This window comes from Phoxinus phoxinus (genome assembly GCF_949152265.1).
Source record: "Phoxinus phoxinus genome assembly, chromosome: 8".
Lineage (NCBI taxonomy): Eukaryota > Metazoa > Chordata > Actinopteri > Cypriniformes > Leuciscidae > Phoxinus > Phoxinus phoxinus.
Window position 1 is genome coordinate 7792693 of NC_136883.1, and position 24261 is coordinate 7816953.

The 24261-nt window shown below is 38.8% G+C and overlaps 2 protein-coding genes across 2 annotated transcripts; both read right to left on the reverse strand.

The window, feature by feature from the left end:
• Window positions 1-76: 76 nt before the first annotated feature.
• On the reverse strand, window positions 77-11564 carry ccnl1a (cyclin L1a). Its single transcript, XM_079621263.1, has 11 exons — window positions 10979-11564; window positions 10536-10610; window positions 9342-9451; window positions 7186-7306; window positions 7036-7100; window positions 3454-3553; window positions 3256-3360; window positions 3025-3166; window positions 1247-1358; window positions 1062-1160; window positions 77-985 (listed from the first exon to the last, which is right to left on the reverse strand). The coding sequence occupies exons 1-11, from the start codon at window positions 11219-11221 to the stop codon at window positions 553-555; spliced, it is 1605 nt and encodes a 534-aa protein (XP_079477389.1). The 5' UTR covers window positions 11222-11564; the 3' UTR covers window positions 77-552.
• Window positions 11565-14297: 2733 nt separating this feature from the next.
• Window positions 14298-22940, reverse strand: ankrd67 (ankyrin repeat domain 67). Its single transcript, XM_079620173.1, has 5 exons — window positions 22563-22940; window positions 19685-20237; window positions 17410-17706; window positions 15240-15429; window positions 14298-14414 (listed from the first exon to the last, which is right to left on the reverse strand). The coding sequence occupies exons 1-4, from the start codon at window positions 22829-22831 to the stop codon at window positions 15259-15261; spliced, it is 1290 nt and encodes a 429-aa protein (XP_079476299.1). The 5' UTR covers window positions 22832-22940; the 3' UTR covers window positions 14298-14414; window positions 15240-15258.
• Between the last annotated feature and the right edge of the window lie 1321 nt (window positions 22941-24261).

The window sequence follows — 24261 nt, forward strand, 5'->3', positions numbered from 1 at the left end:
GATGTCAGAGCAGGAAATTTTCAATTCATAAAACCAAGTTCCATAAACGAGTAAAAAAACAACAATTGACAGTAGGAATAAGTCACTTTTTATTGAGTAAAAATCAGACATTGAAGACGTGCAGACTAAAAACCAGTGCAACAAAGTCACCATGATCCCAAAAAAAAAAAAGTCTGCATCCAGCTGTAAAAAAATATGATCTATTTTCAGAGTAACCAATTTTCTTCCATCAGCAGAGCATCTTTATTTATTATTCCTATATCTGTGCAAAGTATCGTTGTCTTTCCTGAAAACATTTTCCATTTTTCTATGTAACTATTGATTTTCCCACCTTAGCTTTTATAAATCAAAGCATTTCCCATATTACATCAACATTGAACCCATCTTTACACTGTAAATATGTAGTTTCATATCCTTTCAACATTTAAAACTAAAACAGCAAAATAACACAAAAGAAATCAATAAAGTAAAACAGACAACTAGGTCAACGTTGACCACTTAAATCGAACACAAACGCACTCGCAGTCTCGCAGACGTGTAACAAGAGAACACTCAGCGTCTGTGTCGACCGTGGCTTGAATGGCTGCTGCTGTGGTGTTTGCTTTTATGAGAGCGTTCGTACGAGCGTGAGCGTTCCCGCCGGTCGCGGTGATGGCCGCCGCCGCCGGTGCTACGCTCGTGCTTGTGCTTCTTCGCCAGGTCAGAGGCGCCTCGATCCCGGTCCCGCTCTCTCTCTCGCTCTCGCTCTCTGTCCCGCTCGCGGGGCTTGCTGGTGGAACGAGAGCGGCTGCGCGACCGTTTCCTTTTGTGGCCGTGTCTGCTGTGCTGGTGCAGATCGTCTGAGCGCTGCTTTGACTTCAAGTGTGGCAGGAGGGGAGACGGAGGGCCGTGGTTGGCGTGTCGCCGTGGTGATTGGCTGCGGCTGTGAGAGCGGCTTCGGGAGCGAGAGCTGTAGGTGCCTGAGTGACTGTGCCTGTTGTTGTAACTAGAGGAAAGGCAGCAATTGAGTATGGACACAAACATCATCGAGCATACAGCAGCGCACTGCAAATGGTACTTACTGTCGTCTGGGAGAGCGAGATCTGGACCGGGATCTCGTTCTGGAACGAGAACGACTTGCACTCCTACTGTTCCGACCTAACTTGCTATCCTTCCTGAGTCTGAGGAAAGAAAAAGAGGATGCTTAATCAGTGCTCTTTAAACAAGTATCTGATGAGTCGCATAATCTGTCTGTCAAATAACTCACCCGTTGTGTGGGCTCTTAGAGCCCTGAGTTCGATCTTCTGGTTCTTTCTTCATGGCCTTAAGCGTTTGAGGGTTGGGAGACTTCTCATCTGCCTTCATTATATTAGGAGAACCTAAACAGGAAGCATTAGATGTTTTATAGGTTTTCGGTTAAACTTAAACAGACAACTGTAGACATCTTCAGGCTAGTGAGATGTGTTTTGAAGGGATTGTTCACTCAAGAATAAATGTTCTGTCATCATTTACTAAACTAAAAATAAAGGGAGAAAAAGCAAGAATGACAGACCATTTAGGCCAAGTAGGTATAAGTGATACAATCAAAATCTTATTTTATCTTTGTTATTAAAAATAAGACAAATTACAAATACAATATAAGCTTAAGTAGGTGTATTTGCTTTAACTACAATTAAAGTAAAAAACTGAATAAACAAATGTAAAAAAAAAACCTACATAGACCTCACTGTATGAATAAAATATACACTGATTCTTAACCCTTTCACGTGATTGGAATCCAACCAATGTATATGTAATAATGAGTGATTAATAATCAAGGATATAAATCTGTTTCTAGCTGACGAGTTAAGGTTACAGGGGTCCAACTATACGTGACTTCACCTGATTTACAGAATTGTACCTCTTTTATGTGTATTTCTCTAGAAACTAAAGTGAATAGTATCTGTACTTCTTCCTGAGGAGGGAATGTATTATCAGTATGTTTTGGTAGTTTGTCCTGATGATAGTTAGCTCAGGCCCTCTTCAACCTTGCAGAAACTGCGATTCCCAAACTGCTTTTGTGTGTGCGTTGGATGTTCTGTGCAGGTCTTGTATAGGAGCTGTGGGACACTTCAGCATGCAACAACAAACCCGAAGACGCCTTTCTCCGAGTTCACCGCAGACCTAAATCTAGGAATCATGCGACAACTATCTTGACTAATGGCGACATACTCTCCCATCTATCCATGTGTGGAAGTTTGCTTAGACTGTGTTCTTAGCCAATCAGAAACGGCAACCTGAAGCAAGGACGTAGCTTAGACCTTGGTGAAGGGTATAATTGCTGTGATATTTGTAACTGTAAGCGGGGCGGCCTACAAACTCCTGTGTGAGTCTTGAAGCTGACTTCTGCTGATGAAACTGCAAAGTATCTTCAGTAAAACTTTTCTTCTATTTATTATAAGTCTGACTCCAGGTCTTCTTTCAAATCAGAATGTGTATCTGATATGAATAACACGTCGGCAAATTATATTTGAATAGATTGTTATTGCTGCTTCCTTAGACATTAGTGTATTTTACAAACTCCAAATGTAATGTTTTACTAGTGCTTATGTGTATTTGTTGTTTGACTAACATTTATGACACAGTCACTAAGATTGAATGCACGGATCCAATATATTGACATACCTGAACCGTCTACATTCACTTAATATATAAACGACTGTTTATGTAAACCTTGTGTGTATTTGACAGTTTTAGCAGAATTTAGTTTAGTACTCACTCGCTGTGTGACAGGCCTTGTGTGTGTGTGCGCGCTTCTGGTGTACGTGCTCAGAAAAGCTTATGTCGGAACCGCATGAGAATAAATAAAAAAATCAATTCATAGCTGTTCCATCTCCTTCATTTCTCTTTTGACCGTAAAACAACGGGTGTATGCATAAACTTTTTACATACAAGAAATGGAAAGCCTAGTTTGGAACAGCGATGGTAAACTATGCTTAAAAGTAAAGCCGTTACTTTTAAGCATAGTTTAAGACTGCTCAATAGGTAGAGGAAGTGACAACTTACATGGTTTGGATCCAGGAGAGAATCCGCCCAATATGGAGAGAGCAGGAGTGCCATCTGGATTCAGCCCTTTGGCTTTCAGTTTGGCTTCCTGTAGAGCCACCTTCCTCTTGTCCACTTCCTTTTCCACAAATTCATAATTTGGCTAAAAAACAAAGGAAACAAAGACTCAATATAACACACGAGTAAAGACCTGCTCATTTTAAAACAGGAGAAAGGTGAAACAGATCTAACCTTTTTTCTGGTGTACAACTTCAGTGTGGTCGTACATATATCTTTGATCTCCTCCTCCGTAGCACCAAACAGCTGGTACCAGAGCGGCCGAGAGGGTAACGATATCTGAAGAATGAAGGGAAAATTCAGACATTAACACCGCCACATCTCTGAGTAAACCCAAGAAGAGGTGATGAAGGACAGAGAGCGGTTTTGTACCTGTAGCACTCGTGCCGCGAGGTAAATGCAGGCACAGGCGATGGTCTCAGCTTCAAATCTCACAAACACATTAGTGCGAAGGCTGTCGTTCATGTAGTTCCTGCGACACAGAAGGTGAACCACAAAATTGCAACTTCCCTGCATGGGTTGATCATCCATAACATCATCTTTATGTACGAGATTTGTCACATGATGCAAAAAGACCAAAAATAAATGGAGGCTTGAGCTTAACTTTGTCCTTTCCCTCTCTGCCTCACGTTCCTCTGTCGTTCTACAGAAGTTAAGGCAAGCATGCAGTGTGAATGGGCACACGCACACGTTCAGTGTACCCATGTGCACATAGACAAGCTCATGGCAGGACATTTGTCAAAAATATAACTGGCTTGCATGCGACATATTTCTACAACTTAGAGCTGCACGATTAATCGCTAAAAGATTGCGATCTCGATTCGAAAACAAACGAATCACCTGTGTCTATTAAACCTTTGACAAAAATCACACCAGAACATTCAAACCTGCGTCTGCCGCTGAGCCAAAGCGGGCGGTTGTCATGAACAAACAAGTCTTTTCAACCACGGTATCGATTTTTCTGAAGAAGTCGTATAAAAGTTTAGATATAAACATGTCTACCGAAGCAATCAAAATAGAGTGAATCACCTTTTGAAAGTAACATGACGCTTCATTCATTCAAGAGGTTTGATCAGAAAATACTGATTCATCCATTAATGTAATCATTAATCTCATTGAATCATTCATTCAAAACCAACTTTAAAATAATTCATTCAGATTCATTAAACATTTAAACAGACTGCAGCAATTAACATTAGTTAAGTCCTCTAGTAAACTACATGTTATTGTTAGCAGTCTGTTCAGAATCGTGATCTCCGTTTGAAACAAAACAATTGTGATTCTCAATTTATCCAGAATCGTGCAGCTCTACTACAACTCCATCTGTTTTTTCATAATTCCATCTTACATACTCGCTTAACTTTCCATAAAATAAGCAGATGAGTGTAAAATGAAGAGAAACAGGAGCAGCAGGGATGTAGCACTGATGACTGCATGCAACTCGTAACAATATACGGCATGCAAAGCGGGCTGAGGAGTTGCCCTGGGAATGGACAAATACACGTCTCCTGTAGTATTAGGATACACGGCTAAATGGAGACTTGTAGACAGACAATCTTTAACTTCAACTCTGATGACTGCCAGAAATGAGATGCAAAGCTCTCTGGAAAAAGCAAGCAAGCAGATGGATACCATGGACCCAAAACGCTGTCATTACGACAAATAAGGGAAAGACTACATTTTTGTAATTACGCTGAAATCGAACCACTCTAGATTTTATACTGCAGGCCTTAGAACTAGGGTTGGGTATCATTTGAATTTTAGTTTTTCTAATTCCAATTCTGATTTTGCTTATCGATTCCGATTCTTTTTGATTCCAGTAAACGTATGTCCAACATATTTATTCTTAGTCTTTTGGCAAAACATTTTGTTGCTGCTGATTTTCATAAAAAATAAAGAACATCTTCCTAGAGTTTAAACAAAAATACCACAGCAAAAACAACCGATTTAAATTTCAAACATCAAGACAAGTACGGTAAACTAATAAAATAAGAACAAAAACAAATTTGCAATAGCACAAATAAATACAACTAAACAGAGTGCAGGTACAGAAATTGTAATCAACTATAAAATAACACTACATAGTTTGCTTTGTATAAATAAAATATAGATTAATCCTTATTAAAGTTACAAAAGTTATTCAGTGAAGATCAATAAGTGATTTTGTTCTTTGATAAACGTTAATGAGACTGCAGCAGGTTTATGAGGCTACTGTCACTTTAAGACCTTATGTAGGATCCAATGTGTTTTCTTTCTCTTTTAGTTCATTACTGAGAACTCAACTCAGTATCGCACACTATATGAGATGGCTCTCTGTGTGCACGTTTTAGATGTGTGTGCAATGAAAACTGTGCACAGCGCATGTGCCGAATTGAGTTCTCTTTCGCATCTTCTTGTGCTTGAAAATGGATTGAAATCACATTAAAATTTGCAAACAGGAATCGATAAGCGGAATCGAAGTTAATTTTATTACAAGTATCTGATTCCGGACCTTAAGTATCAAATTCCAGAACTGGAACCGATTTTCGATTCCCAACCCTACTAAGAACATTTGATTTATATGAAAATTCTGAGCTTGAAACATATCGTTCAAGCGTAGACTGAGCAGGAGATTTCCAGTAAGATATAACGCTAAATTATTGTGATAATAATTGCTTATTTAAAGGAATAGTTCACCCAAAATAAAAAAATCGTAATTTACTCACCATCATGTCATTCTAAACCCATGAAATTTTCCTCAGTGGAACACAAAAAAAGACAGCGTTCAATGTTCAAGACCTTCCCACCCCATACAAAGGAACAATATGGTGAACAGAGGTTGTCCATCTCCAAAATGAATATAAAAGCATGAAAAAGCATATTGTGCACCATATTACAACTCTTCTGAAGCCATATCATAGCTTTGCGTGTGGAAAAGTGGCTTTTCAGCAAAACTCTCATTGCCCAGTAGAGGTTTCAATACTATTTACACATATGCATTTTGCATGTTTATAATTGATCAAAATCTGGGGGAAAGAATTACAAAAGGTTTTTAAAATGTATCTTCTATATAAATCAAATTGAAATAAAACAAATTCTGTTAATGTAGATGCACATAAGATCAGAGAGGACAGATTTAAGCTTAAATTTCAGTTCAGAAGAGTTGGAATAAAGAGAACAATGACCAATTTTTTGCCCTTTTTACATCTTGACAGCCTCTGGACACTATATGCTGTCAATGTATGGAAAAGAGCAACGTGAACATTCTTTAAAATGCATACTTGGCTATTCTATGAAAAAGAAGAATCATACAGGTTTGAAAAGACATCAGGGTGATTAACAACAATTTTCCTTTTTGGGTGATTTACCCTTTAATTTGGAGTACATTTAGAAAGAAAAAAAAATTAGTCTACGTATACCACCTAAATCTAATAAGTGAAGTCTAATAATGAAATGCAAATATTCAGGGTTTTAAAACTACCTTACAAAGGTGAAAGCAAATAATTAAAAAGAAAGAGAGAAAACTTGAGACTTGAAGCAGAAACAAAAATACAAATCCTTTTGGACAACCGCAAGAAAACAAGACGCTGATGGCAGCTGGAAAAGGCCCCCTTCAGTGATTCTCGGGCAGAGAGCTCTCACTGGATTGGCTGTCTCGAGAAGGGCAGCCAATGGGGGGAGATTCCTGAGGTCATGTGGTTGGAGGAGCAGAGTTCAGAGGTTCTTTATGACACTTACCATCATGGACTACCCTTTAATCAAAGAGTAGAGAGAAAGGACAGAGTTAAACTAAGCTCTCCATTTTCCTTTAATTACAGCCATGAACAAGAGATTTAAACAGAAGACACACACATGAGCCACGAATACACCAATCCATCAGATGAGGGGACAGAAAAGTTACGTAAGAGGGTTAATTACTGGGCTGGTTACACCGCAGTGTCTAGACACCCAATCCAAGATTGCTTATTTACTCACCATGCTGTCTGGACCAGCGTTTGGTTCTTCTCACATTCAAGGACTTGCAGATACATCACGATAATCTAGAAAAACAACCAAACTGCATGTTAAGCAACTCATTTCGTTTCCCAACAAAACTATTAGGTGCAACAAAAGAAAGTGACATACCTTGTGTGGGTGTTTGACGTGGACGCAGAAGCCCAGCTCCTTCAGCACACGCCGTTCAGCTTTTATCACCTGGTTTTTGGTGTTTATGTAGTTCTGATCAAGTATCAATGGACTTGGACTCCTGATTTATGAAGGAACGAAAGTAAAATGGTTTCCCCATACCCAAATACTATTCAAGACAATGAAAAAGTGCCTTTTGTTTGCTTCATTTTCAATTAAAATCATTCTGTTTCCCTTTCAACCAACTACAGGCAACAGGTCCAGTTTTTTTGACTCCTGTAATTTCAGTTTAAGACTTTTAGTACTGCCACAAGTTACTACCAAGAAAATGCTCCACCTCTCACCACATCATAGCTTCAACAGAATATAAAAAAAACACGTTCTACTATAAACGCACTAAGCAATATCACAATAATACACTAACCAGGTCAATCTTGAGAAGCAAAAGCATCAAAAACCTCAACACACAGTATACAAAGTCTCAGCATAACCATTACAAAAACAGAAGAGACGTGAGCTTTTTATCAAAAACACTACTTGAAGAACAAGTTCATGACAACATAATAACAAGGCTGAGTCACGATTTGAGAATGTACAGATGTACTTTAGGGTGTGTAAGGGAATCACGTAAATAACATTGGTCACCTTCACTACATGTTCAAAATCTGCAATACAACAGCAAAAAATATAGACCAACTAAAAGGTGACCATCTAAATGAATTTTATTCTTGTACTCTTTTAGCTATTACAAACTAAATCTGTCCAGTTGTGATATCAAGCGAAACACTTAACATTTACTACTTGACCAAAACTATGTTGTACACCTAAACAATATTACAAATTCAATTATTCAGTAATGGAAAAGAGCCTACATTTTACCAAAATAACAGATTTAGAATTTAACATTTTCTCTCTCTTGCATTGAAATTAGAGAGAAAATTGTTTATTTTTCAATAGTTACTATCGAAATGTTTTCATTTTCACTGACATGACATCCAGACATGCAGAAATATTTCATAAAACATTAACACAACATGTTTAGTTTCATGTCACACAATTACATCTGAAATCATAATAATAAAAAAAAAAGTCTACACTAAACAACATGGTTAGTGATTTCTAAGGCTAAATGCACACAATACGGCTCTGACAACCTGATGTCGAAGACTGCTCTTAGGATAACTCAACATTTAATTGTGCATTTTGGACAATAAAGTGTCTAAAACACCCAATCCAAACATAAGACTTATATTACGACGCAAAAAAAAAGAAAAAAGAAAAAGCACGTTTTCAGTGTGCAACCCTCACAGCTCCTGTTGTGTGAACATACAAGAATTCTGTCTCGGATGTGCAGAGTGAGATATTTCTGTGGAAGCTATGACATGTGCGGTGAGGTGTCTCTTGATAATGAAATGAAAATTTAGATCATCACCTGTGCTGGCAGAGACAATAAGCTTAAACTGAGATACAGGAGTCACCCAGACGCTTCGGACCAGCGGCCAACCTGTCGATCCCCGATATCCCAGTGACCGCTTTCAGACCACTGGCTTCTCCCGGGGGAGGGGGGGAAGCGACACCTCGCTCACTGTTGCCATGCCGACTGCTTCATCTCTACGTACCATTCCACATCACCCAGGCATTGGTAAATGTAGCTGGTCGCTGTTAGTTGGTTGCAAGGGAAAAGAGAATTCAAGTTAATACCGCGTCCTTGATTTCAGATGAACAATTTTTCCTTTTTATTCTCTTTAAATTGTTGTCAGAATTTAGACTAGCCAGTGATTAAATGCAACATAGCCCAATTGCCATCATATTCCCTTGATCAAAATTAACCTTTTGAGCCGTTTGAACGTATTTTACTTGTTCAGGTAATATCCTGCTGTTACTACCAATTATGACTGATGACGGAACTGAAAAGCTTTAAAATGGTTTAGAATAAAGCAAACAAAATTAAGACATCATATCAACGACAAACAGAAGTGCACAGACTACTCACAGTTAACATGTTTAAGTATACCTGAATCATTTACAATTTGAGGTGATGACATTAAATGTTATTCAAAGAAAAATGAATCGGTTAAGGGTGGGAGGTCGGGCGCACGGGTAACGAACAGAGGAAACGGTGTGACAGAAGCCCTGCGAGACCGAGACATGCTTACCTTTTGCCTCGGAGCTGCCTTAAATGATGAAACACATTGATGACGTCTCGAATTCGTCGAGGGGCTTCTTCGATCTTTGAAGCCAAGTTCATACAGGCCATGGCAACAATCTAGATAGAGAACAGATGACAGAAAGAGCTGTCAGAAACACTGCTACACAAGAAACCAAGCAGCATACATTAGTTAGTAGGCCAATATACAGATAAATATATCAATTTCGGAACTTGTACGTGGACAAGAAACATTTTCTGCTTTTAAATAGTGAATTTGAGGAAATGTTGCATGAAATGGATTTCATTTGGCAAGTGTCGGCAAATGAAAACTCAGACAACTACACACAAATTATAGTACCAGTCAAACGTTTGGAAACATTACTATTTTTACTGTTTTTGAAAGAAGTCTCTTATGCTCTTCATTTATTGAATCAAAAATACAGAAAAAAAGCAGCAATATTGAGAAATCTTACTATAATTTAAAATAAATAATTTTATAATTTATAATTTAACTGTAACAATATACACTACCGTTCAAAAGTTTGGGGCCAGTCATTTTGTTTCTTTCTTTTTTTTTAAAGAAATGTATACTTTTATTCAGCAAGGATGTAAAATGGATAAAGTGATAGTAAAGACTTAATATTGTTAAAAAAATCTATTTTGAATAAGCGCTGTTCTTTCAACATTTTATTCAATGAATTCTGAAAAAATTATCACAAGTTCCAAAAAAATATTACGCAGCACAACTATTTCCAACATTGATAATAAATCACTAAAGACTGGAGTAATGGCTGATGAAAATTCAGCTTTGAATCACAGAAATAAATTATATTTTAAAGTATAGTAAAATAGAAAAACATTATTTCACAATGTAATAATATTTCACAATATTACTGTTTTTCTGTATTTTTAAAATAGAGCTAAATAAGTATTACAATTGTCAACATTGTGAGCTGTCTAACTAGACGGTGTTCCTTTCAAACAGGCCTATGTATGATGCCCCAAAATTACGCCAAGTTAGACAGTTCATTTGAAAACAAATCCATTATAATTACCCTGTTATGACGCCAACATAAAAAAGTATACACTGACTATACAGCGATATAGTTTGGTTGTAATCTGATTGAATCAGTCATTTACAGCAGTTCGAACAACATGGCTGCCATCCGCATTGCTTGTAAATACGGCTTTATTATCTTACCTCAAAACTGTGTTTGACGAAAGACTTCGAGTAGAAGAAGCGATGGAAAAGCACTTGTCCGGTCGCCATGGCAACCTGAAACAGAAATGCAATTAAAGAAAATTTAATAAACCGCCCTGTTTTGTTTAAGAAGCAACGTCCGCCATTTTCTTTTTGTCTAGCCGATAGACACCGTTCGTAAAAGACGCTACAGAATCCATGTTACTGAACTCGGGATTAAACACTGTGTAAAAGCTAAACTTATATATAGTTTTTTTTAAACACGTTTTAATGGATTAGTCCATGTGAAAGTTTGGCGTGTTATGTCGAATTAAAGGTGTTTGTTTGATAATGTTACATCGCAATTGTTTGACTAATTGTTTATTTCAACTTCCACCTTAATATAACGTTAATAGATTAACTTGAATTAATCGTTTTTGTACTCCAACAAACATATAAATTACCTGCGGCAGGCGCAGCAGGATTCCAGCGGCCTGGATGAGCTCGCAGCCCAGGATCCGCAGGTCGGTCTCGACGTACAGGTCGAGGCCATCCTGCATAGACGGGGTTGGGGAAAGCTTTTCCTCTGGAATCAAAGAATTGTCGATGGTGAGGAAGACTTCGGAATACACTTTATCCCCTATTAATATGCCATCGCTATTAGCGGGCGCGTTTGCGGCGGGACCGGTGGCCATCGACGCCTCCATGATCGCTGTCGTCGGTACCTGCCGAGGACGTTAGAATCTAGAAATATTCTCGTAACCCAGAGCGGATAACAGCACTGCATTCGCTGCTTCTGTGAAAGCTCGTTGATTGGTGCAGAGATGTGTCATGTGACCAAAACAAACAATCGCTGTCAGACAACTGTTACATTATTCAACGCTGTAACCCACCAAATTTCTTTGAAGTACGTTTCTGCGCCCATAGATAGACTAGTAGACACCATTTATTATACACTTTAAACACATTGCTGGTTATGCTGGGATTGTAAACGTTATCAATAAGGCTTTTTCTCGATAGATTTTTTTTCACAGCGCCTCCTGCAGATCATATGGCCTTCCTGCAGCAGTCAGTTCCTGTAAATTACGCTGGCGCCTCCAGGTGTTTGTATTTCTGTAAGGATTGAACGTAGGGTATGACGTAAGTCTGGCCTGACAAACAGCAGATTTGTACACATCCGCGACCTATTGTAGAGCCGAATAAAATGTATTTTATTCATGTATAGCATAAGTAAACACATAAAACACTCCACGTAATCACGAGGGAGTGAGCATAGCAATTTATCAGCATGGTATTTCTACTTTTGCCAACTTATGTGTAGCTATTCTGTAAAATTGAGGAAGAAGCTGAGCTTCGTTTATTTTATCATGGCAATCAGATACATTCCATTTGACAACATTTAAGTTGTTATATCTCATTTTATAATTACATTTCATTTAAACGTTTCGCTGAAATATATATTTAGTTATTTCCCTGGCAGTTACCATTTTGTTGAACTTTCTTTGTTTTGCATAGTTTTTTATTTCACAATAACACATTTCTTAACACTCAGCCTAGAATTAAAGTATTTTTTTGTAGAGATTTTTCATACTGTAAAATATCTCAAAATATAACAAATTGATCTTTCTCATTGGTTGTGGTGTCTTTTCAGTACTTGTTTGTATGTTTCCTTTCGATGTTACGTATTTTGTATATCAATGCTGTGTGCTTTGTTCTTTGCAATAAAAAAATATCAGCAATATAGATTTCATAATCTTTTGAGATTCGACATCAACGCATTTTGAAAAATAATTAGTAAGCTACACTTTTCCTATGGATAAACTGTTATTGTGATATGCTATTATGTAATATGTGTAGGCTATTTTTACATAGATTTCTGTGAAGTTTAGGATTGCAGCCACTACCCAGTGACTGGATACGGGAAGTACCATGACGCTGATGACAGGAACTGAAATCAGTGTGCAGTACATATCAATCCGCGGGTACATTTTACAGTCGTGTGGCTGACGTCATGAGAAAAGACACACAATAGCAACGATCCCTTAGTTAAAAAACAACAACAACAACAACAACAAAAAAATAGTTTTTTTCTGGAGCAGTTTTTTGACAGTATTTACTGGAAAAGAGCATGGTTACCAGATAAAAGAAGTATACATTTTAAGATACTGCATAATACCCAGCTCCCAAATTTTGCTGATTTTATCAATGCAATAAGATGCATTCCCTTTGGAAGAATTTAAGTTGTTATCTATGTCATGTTATAAAATGTGATTTAAACTCTCTGAAATATTTATTTTTTCTGTCAGTAACCATGCTGGTGAACTTATATATTATATTTATTATTTATATTTTTATACTTATTTTTAGCAATTTTTTTATTCACAAGAAAAACATACGTGAACTCTTTGCCTAGATTTGTAGTCTGTCTCGTTGAGATTTTTATACTTCATTATAGTGTTGTTTCCTCTTTACAATGAAAAAAATGAAATGATACATGCTTTACTAGAAATTGTCACGCCAGCATCTGAATGTTGAAGATGATTTTATTTCCTAATAGACCCTTAAAAGATAAGTTACTTTGCGTCAAAATACTACAGGCACTACAGTTACAAATGGAAGTTTTATCCATCACCGTCCAAAAAAGAAAAAACTTAACAATTAAAGCAAAAAAATTTGTTCCATCCTCTATGATTTCTAGCAATGGTCACAGTCAGCATTTTGACAGAAATTATGTTATCATGGTAATGTTTTGTTAGGGAAGATCAGGTACAAGTTCCACTTCTGTTAAGGTAAGATCACATTAGTGAAGTTCCTGTAAATTTCACGGGCACAAAGGTCACAGCTCTGACAGAGGTCGCTTTCAATTTCAAACCAATCAGCTTTCTGTTGGTCAACATGATGAATTTGCAGGACCAACACCAACCACAAGCAAAATTCCTGATTGCGCAGATTCCTATAAAAATGACTCTGTTTCGACCACAAATATTTGTCGAATAACAGTAAATGTGACCACACTTTTACACAAAATATAAACTTTCTTGAAATGTCACTTGCAATCAAACCAGTGGACTGCTGTCGTATAAGGCCCGTTCACACGAAGATAACTATAACAATAACTATATCAGCACCGCCAAAGCATGATGACATTCTGTTTATTATAAGCATGTGCTGCAGTTATGCCGTCTGCCACTTTAAATGCTCGAGCTCAGGCGGATTCTGATTGGCTGTCAATAGAGTGCTGCAGGATGACATTTTTTGAAGGCCAACCATCACCAAGTCTGCATCACCCTGGTTCCCTCAACAAAATCCCAATAGGATGGATTATTGCATAATATATAACTCTGGATTTTAGCAGAATATAAGCTCTGTGACTGAAAAACGTTTATCATTCTCATGAGTTTTCTTCATCATGATAAACTTTTATGCATTTTGAAGCCTAAATACAATCGGCAGAAGTAAAAAGCTAAAAGTAGGCTATAAAAACTAAACTACAATCCCAAAACTTCAAAGCAACATTAGTATCGTTCGTCAGCTGGAAGAAAAAGCAGTTTTCAAAGTGATTTCATCAATATGGTTCCTCAGTATCGTTATAGTTTTGGTGTGGAATTAGAAAGATTATTTATGGCCTGGTTTCACAGACAGGGCTTAGATTAAGCCAGGATTAGGTCTTAGTTCAATTAGGACATCTAAATAGCTTTTATAAAACGTGCCTTGGAAAATCAACATTACTGCTGTGCATCTTGAGACAAAACAATGGATCTAAAATATTTTATAATATGTCAAGTTGCTTTTCAGTTAAAACAGCTCAAACATGCATTTTAGTCTGGGAGGTTTAGGCCTTGTCTGTGAAACCGGGGGTATATTTATCATTATAGTTGTCCTCTGTGTGATCAGGCCTTAAAGGGATAGTTCACTTTGAAATTAAATGTTGGTATGTTTTAGCTTACCTCGAGGGCATCCAAGATGTAGGTGTCTTTTTTCCCGCAGTAGTTTCAATTTTGATATTTTTAGGTCAAACAGTTTTTGTCTGACAGTCATATCATGCAGGTCTATGGTCACTGTCTCAAACAGCATGCACAGAGTCCAAATTAAAACAATTCCCCATCGTCCAAATTAAACAATTCCCCATCGTAAGTACACATTGATGGCCTAAGACACGAAACGAGCGGTTTGTGTGAGAAAACGAACGGTATTTATAGCGTTTTTACCTCTTGTAACACAGCCACGTCCAAGTGATCTGAGGGCGCACGCGCTTCCTGGTGTGTGACGTGTGCGCAGACTGGTGCATAGATGTATACACTAGATTTCGCCTTGGCTACGGCAGTTCATTGGAACGAATGTCTTTAATGCGACATCTAGTGTATATATTTAGCGCGCCCGCGCCCTCAGATCAGATGGACGTGGCTGTGTATAAGAGGTAAAAACTATATAAATACCGTTCGTTTTCTCACACAAACCGCTCGTTTCGTGTCTTAGGCCATCAATGTGTACTTACGATGGGGAATTGTTTAATTTGGACGATGGGGAATTGTTTTAATTTGGACTCTGTGAATGCTCTTTGAGACAATGACCATAGACCTGCATGATATGACTGTCAGACAAAAACGGTTTGACCTAAAAATATCAAAATTGAAACTACTGCGGGAAAAAAGACACCTACATCTTGGATGCCCTTGAGGTAAGCTAAAACATACCAAAATTTAATTTCAAAGTGAACTATCCCTTTAATTCACTGTTTTTTCTTCTATCTCTGCACACCGTCCTGAACTCGATCGTTCATCCTGCCAGTCTGGTGTTGCTGAAGGAGCTGGACGATGCCTCTCATATTGTGTGTTCTTGCGACGTCCTCTGCTGTCTCTCTCCAGCTGCTCCTTACAGCAGGATCAGCACCTTTGTCTAGCAGAACCTTGAAGACCTGTGGATTGAATCACAAGTGTATTGAGAAAGGAAAGACACAGGTAAACATTTATAAAGGCATTTATAATACAAAGAGCAGAACATCCGAAAGCGAAATCACAGATGAGCAACTTTTCAGTTCATGCATTTTCACTGATCAGATAGCTATCTGATTTGTTAAAATAGTTTTATTTACACCTGGCCACATAAATGTGTCTCCGCAAATCCGCAAAAATCCGATTTTCAATTCAACGGAGGTCATGCCACTAAAAGCAACAGATCATTTTTAGATAAAATTTATTATCAGCTTATTTCAAGATGCGTCAGCACGGGCTTATCATTTTTAATGGAATTGACTCTGTGTTGAGTTGAGTTTTCATATGTGACGCAGTACGTTGAATTTCATTTGTGGCAGTTTGAGCGTCTGCTTGTTAAAAAAAAGATTCATCTCTGGCAGGCCATATCTGTGGCAATGTATGTTGCAGTAGTGCTGTCATATTTGGCTACCGGTATCATGTCTCTCATTTGGACTTTTATATTTAGTTTTTATTAGGTTTATTTCTTGTTTCTAGTTTTGTAGTCTTTTTGGTTCCCCTCATTACTCCCTCATCATTTGCACCTGTGTCTTGTTATCTAGTTTTCCCTGTGTACATAAGCCATAGTGTTTGATGTTTACTTTGTCAGTTGTTTCTCATATTTCAGAATTCTTGTGTGTACTTGTATTTTGGTTTCCTGTTTTCTTGTAGGCTACTCCTGCCCTTTGTTATTAAATGCACCTGTCCTTAGTTCCACACCTCTGCCTTCCTCGCCTCTTCCGTATTACAACCAGGAGCCTCCTGAATTGGTTTGAGTGATTGGTTTTAAATCCGTCTCGAAAGCGTTTTGGGGGGCATTTACAACTGTGCTGCATCCAAAATCACATACTGTAACACTGAACACTGAAATTGAAACTTACTTTGTGAGCGTTAAAGTCCCCCTGTGGTTAAAATTCAGCTTTTAATGTTGTTTATATGTGGTGTTTTTAAAATGCTTTAAGACAAACCATGTGTAAATTCATAAGTGAAGAACATTACTGAGTATTTTCTCCTTAAAACTGCAGTGAACCAAAGACAGTCTCCAACACGCGGTTTGATATCGCTGGTGCTTTTGACGTCACACACTACCTTCACGACTACATGTGATCGTCAACGAGTGGATCTCTGTGCTGGTGCGAGTGAGTGGAGGCAGGGCTAATTTGCATATTAATAGATACTGCGTATTCTAAATGAGGCAAGGGTGTAGAGTTACTTTCAAGCTATTTTAAGGCATGAAGATTTTTTTTTTCAAGGAAAACTTTTTAAATATGTAATTTTGGTGATCAAAGATGAGATTTAAGGGATACAATTATTGATTACATGGGGACTTTAAAAAATATGTTCTATATAGTATGAATGCGTGTGTAGTATGAATAAAATTGGGACGTACATCGTATGTAACGGCGTCAGTTGTATCGCTTCACCTCCATTCACAAATCCTCTCCCTTGGCCTCATGGGATAGTAAAGTGTCCATCGAATGTGCACTTCAGAATCTCACCGGAAGTAGTAAGTCATCCTGGTATTTTTCCCCTGTTTTATGAATATATGAATTCGGCCATACTACTCAGCTCACATACTGTTTTTCACCTACTATATAGTATGGAAATAGGCATATTTGGACGCAGCGCTGGTCTTTTCACAAACCGATAGATCAGAGAAAATGAATGAAGTAACCAAGTGTAAGTATAGGCCCTAAATTGTTTCTTCTAGAGACCACTAATAATAAATGGAGAGCAAACAGAGACTTTTAGTCTCCTGCTTCTCTGATTATATATATATATATATATATATATATATATACACAGAGAGAGAGAGAGAGAGAGAGAGAAAGAGAGAGAGAGAGAGAGAGAGAGAGAGAGAGAGAGAGAGAGAGAGAGAGAGAGAGAGAGAGAGAGAGAGAGAGAGAGAGAGAGAATCAACGCACCTTGCAGTGACCCCTCTCTGAGGCCAGGTGCAAAGGTGTCTGTCCGAGCCTCTCCACAGCATTCACATCTGCCCCGTAATGCAGCAACAGTTTGGCAGCCTCAACATTATCCCTGAGGGCTGAGTAGTGCAGTGGTGTCATTTTGAGGTTGTCCCTGTCCTCAAGTCCTGCTCCGTTCAGAATCAACAAGTGCACTACAGCCCTGGAGCCACTGCGGGCAGCCAGATGCAGCGGAGACGCCACATCTCCATCCCTGACATCGACCTTGGCCCCTCCTGTTAACAGCTGCTGGAGGATCTACGGGGAAGGAGAAGATACGGTTTAGAAGAGACAGAAGAGGGAGGATGGAAAGTAGAGAGTGAAAGAAAGATCAAATGGTGCTAAGCAGACAGGAACTGTACACTGCCCTTCACCCACACATATGCCATCTGTTTCACTGCACGCGGTTGGCGTGACTCTGAAAGCATTCAGCCAAAAGGGCAGCAAGACCTTGAATTCAGTCTTGGCAATGCAAGTTTTGCTGCGGTAATAGGAATGATTGGAAACTAATGCATTTAGGTGTTTATAGGACTTCATGTAGACAAGAGTTTTTTAGCAAGAACATTTATCACTCAATGATCACATGAGATAACATTGGATAGCATTACATTATTTCATCAATCTGGTTATAAAGTAACTCTTACACTGCTACTTTTATTTAAATAGCATTTAAAACAGAGTCCAATTTGCCAATTTTCCAGCCAAAAAACGTAATTTACAGGGTGCTCATCCTGAACTTTTTTAATAAAACATCATTTTTCAAAGAAAAATGTGAAAACAGTTGGTAGATTTGATGTTTTGGCCAATGTTTTGGTAAGGGAGGTATTTTCAGTTGTATGCGTCTGTAACTATTCTACATGAAATGAATAAAAAGTAGCAATATTTAATTGAATAAGCTTATTAACTCAAAGGCGGCACGACACACAATTAGTTCACTGACCATAGATATTGTACTCTGGAAAATTTTGTAAAAAACTAAAGCCCCAGTCGTATTGCTAGAACACTAAAGAACTTCTTCAACCTTAAACCATGTTTAAAATGTACCAGGTTGATATTATGAGAGTTTCTGAGGAAAAGCTAATTCCAGGTTAATGAAATCAAATCTTTGACAGATAGTAAAAGGTACTAACTGTATGTTTTTTTTTTTTCTTAGTTATGTCTGTTTTTTCCCTACAACAATATATTATTGGAGTATAATCCATTTGATATTTTTTAAGCTCCAAAAACCCCTAAACCAAACTTTATGGCCTTGTTTTAACAGACAGGGCTTAGATTAAGCCAGGATTAGGCTTTAGTTTAATTAGGACATTTAAGTAGCTTTTATAAATGTGCCAAAGAAAAAGAAAAACATTACTGGTGTGCATATTGAGACAAAACAATGGCACTGGCATACAGTAGTCAACATTTGAAGTGGATCAAAAAAGTTAATCAAAGTTGTCCTAAAACAAGAACAGGTATTGTTCAAAATTCATGTATAACTTTGATGAAAGGTTTTGATCCACTTCAAATGTTGACTTCTGTATTTTAAGATATTTCAGTACAAGTTACTTTCAGTTTAAACAGCCTAAATGTACGCAAACTTGCAGGGGCAGCGTTCAAGTGGACTAAACGATTAGAGAAGTCTGGCATTTGTCTCCAGAGAGAAGTCTGTCATTTTCACCGGAAGATCCAGTTATGCTTTTTTAGACCTCTTTACAACTGGCATTAAAATGTGTTTTTGTCCAAATGATCACAAGTGGACAATGTTAAAGGAATAGTTCACTTAAAAATTAAAATTCTGCACCAAAACAATAGATTCCAACTTCGCGATGTTGTGCCAAAACAAATGGATTATGATTGAAATCATCGTTACCATTCATATCCTTTCCATTTTCTTCCTTCCCAGCTCGCTTGTAAGAAGCGTAATGGCTTCATTCATTAATTCAATTTGTGCTGTGAGTGTGCACTCATGTGAAAGTGATGTAGAGTATGATGAAAGAAGAGAGGAAGGTCTAGACTAAAGTGGTCACAGGAGACGCATTTAAGACTAGGTGTAAACGGTAATAAGTTTTGGCTGAAAACGTATCAATGAAATACCAGGTGTATATAGGGCCTTTGACACATTATGAAGTCAAAACATTTTTACAAATAAAACATACACATGGATAGATTATTTTAAAAAGGTCTATAGCATCCATTTAGAAAATAGATAGGGTGGATTTCATTTAATGGCGACTTCAAACCCATAGTCAATCACCTTCTTGTCTCCAGAGTAGGCACAAAGGTGCATGGCTGTGCGCCCATTAGGACCCCTCATATTGGCATCTGCGCCTCGGTGCAACAGCAGTCTCACTGCCGCCTCATTCCCTGTCAACACTGCCAGCTGCAGAGGGCTCATGCCCACACCTTTTCCTCCCTCCACATCTGCCCCATTATCTAGCAGGAGCTCCGCCACGTCCCCCCAGCCTCCAAAAATTGCCCAATGCAAGGGTGTCCACTTATGAAAGTCCTGGGCGTTCGGTGAGGCCAAGTGCTGGAGCAAAACCCGAGCCGTGCCCAGGTATCCGCTGGCTGCAGCCAGGTGAAGGGGTGTCTGACCAGAGCAGGACCTTTCTGAATGTGATGCCCCCTTCTGGAGGAGAAAGGCTGTGGTCTCGGGGTTTCCTCCACTGCAAGAGCGGTGCAGAGGAGTGCAGTTGAAGAAGTCTTGGCTATTTACCTCCACCTGGCCAGTTTGCAACAGGAACTTGATCAGCATGAGATGACCCTTGAAAGAGGCGTGGTGGACAGCTGTCCAACCATGCGGGTCCCTGGAAGAACAAAATGGCCCAGTCACGGAAAAAATATGTCTGTATATTTATTTTGGGATTCACACAACACTCTTTTGCATGGCATTAGACGTTACCATTTTGAACGTTTTACCTTTTGCAATTAACATCTGACACTGTAATAATACTAATTTAAAAGGGATATATGGAAAGTGAAAATTAAAAAAACATTATAACACAAATACTGTGATTGTTGTGTCATGGCTTGTTAGGACAATAACATGGAATAGAGAGCTTTTATTGTTTCTCGCAACAATGTAAGTTACAAAATAAAATAAATTAAACAACGGAGTGTAGTTACACCAAGCGCAAATTGCTTGCTTTGCTGGCAGAGGCTATTTACACTAACTCCACCCACCATTGTCTGATTCAGCCAGACAAAATTGCAAAAGTGTAGGTGAGGCCTTTAGGAACAAGTAATGCCCCAATAAGGCAGCATCCATCTATAATTTTAATAAATATAATCATATACACTGTATATGCTGTTATATTACATGCTGTTTTATTAAATTCTCACAAACGCTACCTACGAAAATTTCCCCATCTCTCATCTGAGGTTAGCTTGGTTGACACCAGACCCTTCTCAGTTGTAACTGAGAGTGGGTCTGGGGAAGGTTAATTCACAGCCCATTTCCAAAGGGCATCACCAATGGACGTCGCTCAAATGCCTCTGGGCCGATTGGATAGACTTAAAACCAATCAGAGCAATCGTCATCGTGTAAAGCCCTCCTCAAAATTTGTGATTGGTGCCTTGATTTGGAAAAATTTCAAATGGGCTTGAATAGGCTCTTGGCCAGACTGACTTGCAGAGCAAATCTCAAATTTGCCGAAAGTTCCTCAGGGTTTTCCCAGGCTAACCTGAGGTCTCTCTCACCTGAATATTGGCAATAGGACTACAAATCCTAGAACTCACCTGGACTGATTGCACACACACCTGTAAAGCACTGAGCATGCTAGGCTCAGTGAGAAGTCTTGGCTGAATACGAAATCGCCCCCTTAACCCTCAATCACTATTCCCTATGTTAGTCCACTAATACAGATCCCTTGTAGAGGTGAATGAAAACGAGTGAGCGAATTCGGACAGCCGTTGAGCGTACATCGGCTGTACACTCGTTATTGTGGTGCAATGTGGGAAAGAAAGAGTGCACTCGATAGTGTTCACTATGGTTTCGGACACCACTACAAATGGCTTTCCTCTCAAATAATACCCTATTTGAGGGTATAGGGGGTGATTTCGGATTCACCCCTTGTTTTGCCACGGCTAAAATTTCTGAGCGTTTTCTTTGTCTTGTCTGGTTCTGACTACCCCTTTTGTTTTATTATCATGACTCTTGCTACCTGCCTTTTGACCCCGTCTTGCTCATCTGGATATTGTATTTGTCTGTCTGTTGCCTGCCCTGACCCTCTGCCCTCTGACCACGATTGTTATTCGCTGTGATTCGACTCGCACCCGCGACTCTGCTGTTGTTCAATAAACTACACATGGATCTTAATCCCAGTTGATCAGAGTGAACACTGAGGTGCAAATAGAAGCCTATTTATGAATAGCAACTAACAACTATTTACACTTAGTGTAACAAACGTAGGCCAGTGAGAGATGTGCGTTGTGGCATAGTGAGAGGTAGGGTATCACCAAAGTGTGGGTTGCTTTACAAATCGAGTCTAGGCAGAGCTCAAGTCACTGGTTTCTTTTAATAATCAACTCAAAACTCCAAAACGTTTTTAACCACAACACTCTTCCAGCTTCTTGTTATGCTCTCTACCAAAAAACAGTCAGTCTCTCTGTTCTCAGCTCATTAACAGCTTTTCTCCTTCACCTGCAACAGCTGTGTCCCCACCGCTGAGGAACCTGGTAACTGTAGTCCGGGACCAGGTGGCCATCTTGGTTTGTAGTCGCCATGCTACAACCACCTAGATGGCACATACCTTGCCTCTATGACATACCCTCTCACTCACTCTCAAGAAGCGCTCTAGCGACTGGCGCTATAGAGACTACGGTCTTTAGCCTCCTTGTTAGAGTGCCCGACTCCCATACGGACAGGCCTGGGTTAGCGTTCCACTTAGAGCGGGCGGTGGGAACTGGAGAGGCTACATTAGTGCAAAAAAAGTACTGCTATTTTCAATTTGTGTAAATAGCAGTTCCACTTGCAAATAGTTGCTGCCATTAAAGTATCTACAACATATCTACAATTTACCAGGTTAAAGGGGTAGCCAAAAATAAAATTTGGAATGACATTTGGGAGAGAAGATAATGGCAGAATTGAAAGTTTTGGATGAATTGTTCGCTTAAGTTAATAGCTCACTAACTGGCAGTTAGCAGGCACCCCATCTCCCAGCATGGCCCTGACTTGCTCCAGACAACCCTGCCAAGCAGCATAGTGCAGCCTCCGCTCATCCAAGAGAGAGTGCCTGGGTTTGGGTCGACGATGGATCCTCCACTGTCTTGTTCCCGCAGCTGACCGGAACTTCCTCTCCACCGACACCATGGACACAGAGTCATGGAGCGCCAACCATCTCCAGTGCACCTCTGGGCCTGCGTGGGCCATGGCAGGAGGATAGCCTGTGGAAAAGGTCATAGTGCAAAGTTACAGGCTTTATCACATAATCCTTTTATTTTAATTGGTTGTTAGTAAGACTTTACTGATTTGAATTATTATACACTGAACTAAAAGAATATGGACAGTTGTACAGAATAGTTTCTGGCTAACTATACACTAATTCCACCAGGGGGTGGTAAAAGTTTACAGCAGTTAGAGGATTCTCAGCCAGTTTTGTTACATCACTAAATTGGACCGTTTCTGACCTACATCTAAAGTGTGATAGATTTCAAGTTTGAGTAAATCACTGGAGCGGTTGCGTAACCGATAAAGTCATTGTCTCTATGGCTCCAAAAATTCTACATTGATCTTCCAGTGAATGTTTTCAAAGACTCTTCTGATCTGTATTTCTGCTGTAATTCCATCTAGAGACAGTTGTCATGGTAACAGTGGCTGCAATTACTATTTTAGAGGTTTCCATTAACTTTCCTGGCAGCCTGTCTTGTAGAGGAGAAGCAAAACAGGGAAAGTCATTTAGTGATATTATTAGGATTTGATTAATAAACATTATGTAATGCTCCAGATCATGTACACTAATTGTGGGTAAATTTGAAAATATATGATTTAAAGTGTCATGACATTTTAAACTAGAGATGTAGGCTACACTGAGCAATTGTTTCTTAAGCATCATGTATAGACTAATGCAACAAGATTAATGAGTATATGCAAAATTGCTGCCACAATGCCAGGGAGTTTCGGGGTGTTTTAAAGACCCCATGTGGTGAAAATCATGTTTTTAATGTTGTTTGTGAACCAAAGGCGGTTTGAAATCGCCGGTGTTTCTGACATCACAAACTACCTTGTAGTAACCAATCACGTCAACATGCCGGCGGGCTTTCACATATCATCATTACTATGCCAAGTATATATTTTCTGTTGATATAAAAAAACGTGTACATATAGCAATATAGCGGGTGAATTATGTATGTATATTATGATGTTATGTCATTAATCATGATGAACTATAGCTATGCCTTTCTCCTCTGATGTTCAAAGCGTTTCTTGCGTTGGATTGTTAGAAGGCAGCTGTCTGACCCTGAGATGGCGAAGGTTTGTGTAACATTAGCAACATATTATTAGCTGTTTGATAACGTAGTCAAGCAAAAGGCTAATCACATTAATTACCGCTATGTGTCCGACCTTTTAAAAAAGCGATACCTTTGTGCAGCATTTAGTACAATAACTTGAGTAAAAGTTGACCGTGTGGGTCTCTGAGCTGGCGTGAGTGAGTGGAGGCGGGGCTAATTAGCATATATATAGATACTGCGTATACTAAATCAGAGTCGTTAAATAATTATTTAGTAGTTAAACGCCTCTTGTACTAAATGAAGTAAGGGTGTAGAGTTACATTCAAGCTATTTTAAGGCAAGAATTAATTTTCACAGGAAAACCTTTTTTTTTTTTTTATA